Genomic DNA, 5,869 nt, shown 5'->3' with positions numbered 1-5,869 from the left:
TTTTTATTGTTTTATTACCTTAAAAATAAGTAATTACTTTAATTTAACTAAAAAAATATAGATGTACATTCTACAAATCAAAATCACATTACAAATTGTTATTAAAAAAAGGATTACCTTCGTCTCTATGGAAAAATTATTTTTATCTACAAGCAATAATATCCCTTCTGGGTAGGTACTTAGATTTATGAGTTTGCGTTTTTAAATTCATATCGATGTTGAATACTCCTTTGATAATTATATAAATGCATTTTATTTTTCACATTCCTTCTTATATTTCAGGACAAAACCAATCAATATCATATCTAATTAACTAGTTAATTATATTTATATCTATTTACACCAATTTCTTAAAGAATAAGTTTGTCATGACCATTTTGTTGAGTGACATAATTGTAATATTTATAATTTACACGAATAATATTTATAATTTACATTTAAATTTGCAATTATTTCTTTGTTTATCAAAATTAAACAAACGCTTTTGAATCAACGGAAAACTTATCGTATTGATATATGAATATCACTCAACTGACATATTTTCAGCGAATTATTTAAAAATACCTGGCTATGTGTTGAAAATGGCGTTTAAGGCACATATTATTTAAGTATCCAATGTTTATCTATATCTAAGCTTACATGTGCGTAGATATGTATCTGTCTAGACCTGTGCTCTTCCCGTTGTCTTGTTCGTCTTCCTCAGTTTCTCCGGTTTCTTGTTCTTCAAGTTTGATTATCATGATGGCGCCGATCGATACTGAAAAAAATTATTTTTTTTATTATTTTTTATGAAAATTATATCCACGAAATACGAAAGAAGTACGCTAGGTGTGATGATACAAGCTACTATTTATTTATCCCAACTTATCCTACCTGACGCAGTGGTAAAGTTCTTGCCACTGAACCGAGAGGTCCCGGGTTCGATCCCCGGTCGGGTCATGATGGAAAATTATCTTTTTCTAATTGATCCGGGTCTTGGATGTTTATCTATGTATGTATTTGTTATAAAATATAGTATCGTTGAGTTAGTATCCCATAACACAAGTCTAGAACTTACTTTGGGGCTAGCTCAATCTGTGTGATTTGTCCTAATATATTTATTTATTATTTAATATTATAAATGCGAAAGTAAGTTCGTTTGTCATCACGCGTTATCTATTCAACCAATCTTCTTGAAATTTCGCATATATATGTTTAACAGTATTTTCTTAGTTCCTTCTAGTAGAAAGAACCAGATTGGGTAAGCATTCACCTATTTCACGATTTATCATAACGTTGCCAATGAATGCCATAAGTTGCTTAATTTGTATATATTTCACGATAGTCCAAAAATATTTAAGGATAAAATTTTGAAATTTTTTTTTTTTAATTTTGAAAAATTATTTTGTTTTTAATAATTATTGAGCAAATTTTTAAGGTTACTAAATTAATCAGTTAGCAAAAAATGGAATGTTGTGCACATCTATAAATGATGTAAACATCAGAAATTAATTAATATCATGTTTTCTATTAATGTTATATGTTTATGTTGTTGATATGTCTTATAAATAAATAAAATAAAATAAAAACAGTATGGAGAAGGACATTAATACAGAAAAAAAATCTATCGTTCCCATGGGAAATTGACGTGGGCGAAGCCGCGTGTAAAAGCTAGTATATTTAATAGAAACATAAGATCGCCAACAACAACGTGGGCCACAGGCGACATAACTCCTAACCCATTTAGTTAAATGAGAAACGGTATCTAGCTACTTGACTACACGTAGTCAGATCCGTGGTCAGAGTCCAATGACTAATCAAGATGACTACAGAATGAAGCCAGACATGTCAAACGACAAACAAGCTTTGAATTAATTGATGGTAGCACTTTAACAATTAAAATTATCAACACCGCACGATTTGCAATTGGCTATAGTCCTTCATGACATAAAATGTAAAAAATACAAAATGATAACACGAAATGTATGCCAATGCAATATTTATCTATTTCATCATCTTACTACTATCATTGTAGTATATATACCTTTACAGTATATATACCTTTACAGTACATATACCTTTACAGTATATATACCTTTACAGTACATATACCTTTACAGTATATATACCATTATAGTATATAGTAACTATTGCGATAGTGCAGCTTAAATATTACGCCTGTAACATATTATATATAAACTTACCTACTCGTGTGAATTCACTCAGTGTGCAAGCAAATAATTCGATCTCATTAGCTATGAGATTAAGTGTGCATAAATATGCAATACAATATGCATAAAATGTAAAAAATACAAAATGATAACACAAAATGTACCTATGCCAAAACGGCTTGGTTTATTGTCTTTGATCGGAAGATCCCAGTTTCAATTTGTTTTCATATCACACTAGCTGCTTCTATACCATTCTAAGATTCAAATCATTATGTGTATAATTGTCATTCTATTTTGCTGTAGTCGTACCCATGGAATTAGTACATAGGTTGTACGTATAATGGCTGTACCTGATGCCTTTAGATAATTTAAATCAATTTTTATTGCGCCGCATCTGACATTTGAGAATGTCCGATCATTTGATTATCATCAGGCATCTTTCAACGTCATGTTATCATTCTGTACATACCATAACTATGTGATGTCGAAGGTGACTGAACCAATTTCCATTCAGTGGGCAGCGATCGCCATTTACTATCAATCAATCATGCCAGTGCATGTACCTACTCAACAAAATTTGTGGGTAATTTTGGGTGTGTTCGATATCTTGACGACATGACGTTAAAATCACATGGCCGAGTCAAGGTCGTTTAATAGGTGTCTTTTTTGTTATTAAGCATTTGGCTTGTGTAACCTCTTGAACAGATAGGCTGATGAAAATATACGATTTGTTACGGAAGGGAGATTATGGGAATACCAAATCAAAATCAAATCATTTATTCAGAAATTAGGCCTTCACAGGCACTTTTTCACGTCATATTCTAAATTAAATGATGTTTACCAAAGCTACAAACTAATAGCATTTCGGAACGACCACTTCTGAGAAGAAATGCCGAAAGAAACTCATTCAAACAGTGTTGGTCCCTATTATGCCAGAAGGGCTTACGATTTTTTTAATATAAATTTATGTATAATTTTTTATCAGTAATATAACAATGTAAGTACACAATAAAGTACATGGTCAAAAGGTATACTGAACCGTACGTGAAAGTACATGGTCAAAAGGTATACCTTCTTCTTTGCGTGTCTATGGCAAATCTACAAACGCTCTGTTTTTTTTTTGTTTGGACATTCGTGACAAATTGAGCAGTAAGCCATCAATTAAGAATACGAAAGGTCCACAACTCCACCCCGATAATGTAGGCTGGAATAATGAACCAAAATCTCACCGGCTATCAACACAAGATCATTGGGCCTTATAACTAATGGAGTCGATAAAGCTGATTCCATTTATCATCACGCAACTGGCATGAATGAATTAAGTCTTTATTGTACGGTATACCGTAATAATTAAGAAGCAGAAAATAACGAAGAACTAAGTATGCTATAAAAAACACAGAATCAGTAATCCAAAACATACTTGCTAATAAAGCAGCTACGGAGATGAAAGGCGCTGGGCAGGAGAAGTCAAGCAGTACTCCTACTGCCAGGTTAGAAGCCACGCCGCCCGCTCGGCCCCACCACGCACCCCAACACACCCCAAGACCACTGGAACATTCAAACATTATATAGTCGTTTTATAAGTTAAAATACTTCATAAGTCACCTAAAAGCATAACAGATGCACATAATGAATTTAACAATCTGCCACTGTGTCGCTTTCCTCGCGATGTTTCCCTTCACAGGAAGTAAGTGGTGGTCTATGGAAACTACTACTAAGTCATTACCTACACAGAAATCAGCAGTAATTGTAGGTATGTAGTTTCCAGATTATAGTTCAAGTTTAGGAATTGTATTCTTTAATGTAAAATCTAACTTGATAAAGTAGACTCAATCTAACCAAACCCAATAATGTATCTAGACAACGCTATTTACTATATATTAGCGTAAGGTACCGCACTAACCTCAATTTCGCTGGTAAAGCATGCAATAGCAGCCTTATCAATAAAACGTTTCCATTCAAAGACGCAGCGTTCAACGCCGCAGCTGCGGCCACGGCGATCTTGTTAGACGATGCGCATGAACACGCACAAGCAGCAAGACAAGCGCACGCGCAAGCGCATGCCAGCGCGCATGCGGCAGCAGCACGTCGCACGCCACGCGCACCGCCTCGGGCTACAAGGAACGCGCACGCAGCATTTCCTAGGACGCAACACGCGCCAACTATTAATCCTGATGTAAATACCTGGAAGAAATTACAATTTTAGTAAGATCGTTATCATTAAGAGAACAAGCTAGAACCAAATCGGTTCATACTACATTTGAGAGATACAATGCCGTTGACACGATTTTAACATACTTATATTTTCTATTTTAACTAACTTGTTGTCCATCAGCATAATGAAAGACCTGTATATCGCCACAATACTGTTTTGGTGACATTGTTTTTGCCCTCACAAATTTATTCAAGTCGATAATTCGATATGCTAAGAGAAGATCGAGAACTTACATCTTCATCCATAGTCTCGCCACAGCCAAAACTCAGACTGTCATGATCAAAGTTGCTGTCATTATATCTAGGCACTAACTCTGCTCCAGAAACGTCGAAGAGTTTGCTTTCTCTTAACAAGTTGGTGGTATTCTGTAGTCTTGCGTTCTGTGGGAGACCAGCTCTCTTGCATGAGGAGCCTTGCATTCTTAGTAGAAGCTCAGGAATCCATAGATTTAGGCCAAAGCCGCTGAAAAAGATTATGGTAAATAAGTAAATTGTTCAAAGTTTCTTCAAGTAGTAGTTCTTCAACTCTTCCCAGATTCTCCGCGTACCAATCTTTTACATTTTAGTTTACCGGTAGCTGGCAGTAAGGTGCAATCCAGATTTGGCAAAAATTGAATCTATCTGCAAATAACAATATTTATTTCACCCTACTGTTTAATGACTTAAATATTCTTCCTAATATATCAATTTATTGGAAACATGATATTCATTCTTATTTTTTTTTATAACAAGATACTTACGCCGCCATGTTGGCAAAGAAAGCGAATAGTATCAGACTAGACTTCACCGCGTAGCTCTTGGAGACAAAAGTCTTCAAATCCTTCATCACGCCGAGGAATAGCGCCTTCGTTCTGTTTTGCTCCCCATTCAATGTCTTTGTTACTAGGATATTGTCTTGAATAAGCTTCTTTATCTGTATCATCAAAACAATTATTCTTAATTACATTAGCCACATGAAATCAACTGCTGGGCGTAAAGCCTTATCGTAATTGTCTACATAAGTCGGTTTAAAGGAGGCTGGCTTCCTTCATTTTCCTATAATTATACCCATCAACTGTGGTGGTGGTGCTTTTTTAGGCAACACTTGCTGGTACGGTACATGGGTTGCTATCCTTAAATAGTTTTGCTTACATTGCTATTTTAACGTCATTATTAAGATTAGATTAATAATCAGATACCGCAATGCTTATTTATGGTAATTACTAACCCGAAATTCCTCTTTCTTCCCACAATTCGCTCGATGAATTTTCGCCAGTAGCTTCAATGCTGTGTCGCTTCTATTCGTATCTGACAACAATCTTGGACTCTCAGGCAGATTGAGGATCCAGAGGCCGCCCACGAATCCTGGAAGACTGCCCAGGGCCAGGAACAGGCGCCAGGAGTATATGGGTATAATGGTCGTGTGGTTGACGGCTTTGAACGGGATCACCAGCCAGGCACATGCTGTAATAAGATTTTTACAAATAGTTTGTCGAGTAGTATGTCGTCTTGGTTAGTCATTTTAA

The 5,869-nt window shown here is 35.2% G+C and overlaps 1 protein-coding gene across 2 annotated transcripts in view; it reads right to left on the bottom strand.

The window, feature by feature from the left end:
- Positions 1–149: 149 nt before the first annotated feature.
- LOC128672467 (synaptic vesicle glycoprotein 2B-like) overlaps positions 150–5,869 on the bottom strand; it is a 23,590-nt gene continuing 17,870 nt past the window's right edge. For both annotated transcript variants that reach the window (XM_053749623.1, XM_064436158.1), the window contains exons 6-11: positions 5,572–5,807; positions 5,105–5,277; positions 4,599–4,827; positions 4,054–4,334; positions 3,571–3,698; positions 150–757 (exon numbers count right to left, since the gene is read on the bottom strand). In XM_053749623.1, coding sequence (XP_053605598.1) covers positions 636–757; positions 3,571–3,698; positions 4,054–4,334; positions 4,599–4,827; positions 5,105–5,277; positions 5,572–5,807 — 1,169 coding nt within the window. In that variant the 3' untranslated portion in view covers positions 150–635. The remainder of the gene's footprint in view (positions 758–3,570; positions 3,699–4,053; positions 4,335–4,598; positions 4,828–5,104; positions 5,278–5,571; positions 5,808–5,869) is intronic.

This window comes from Plodia interpunctella, chromosome 9 (genome assembly GCF_027563975.2).
Source record: "Plodia interpunctella isolate USDA-ARS_2022_Savannah chromosome 9, ilPloInte3.2, whole genome shotgun sequence".
In the NCBI taxonomy this organism is placed as follows: Eukaryota; Metazoa; Arthropoda; class Insecta; order Lepidoptera; family Pyralidae; genus Plodia; species Plodia interpunctella.
Note: the sequence above shows the minus strand (reverse complement) of the source record. Positions and strands in the feature narration are given on the sequence as shown.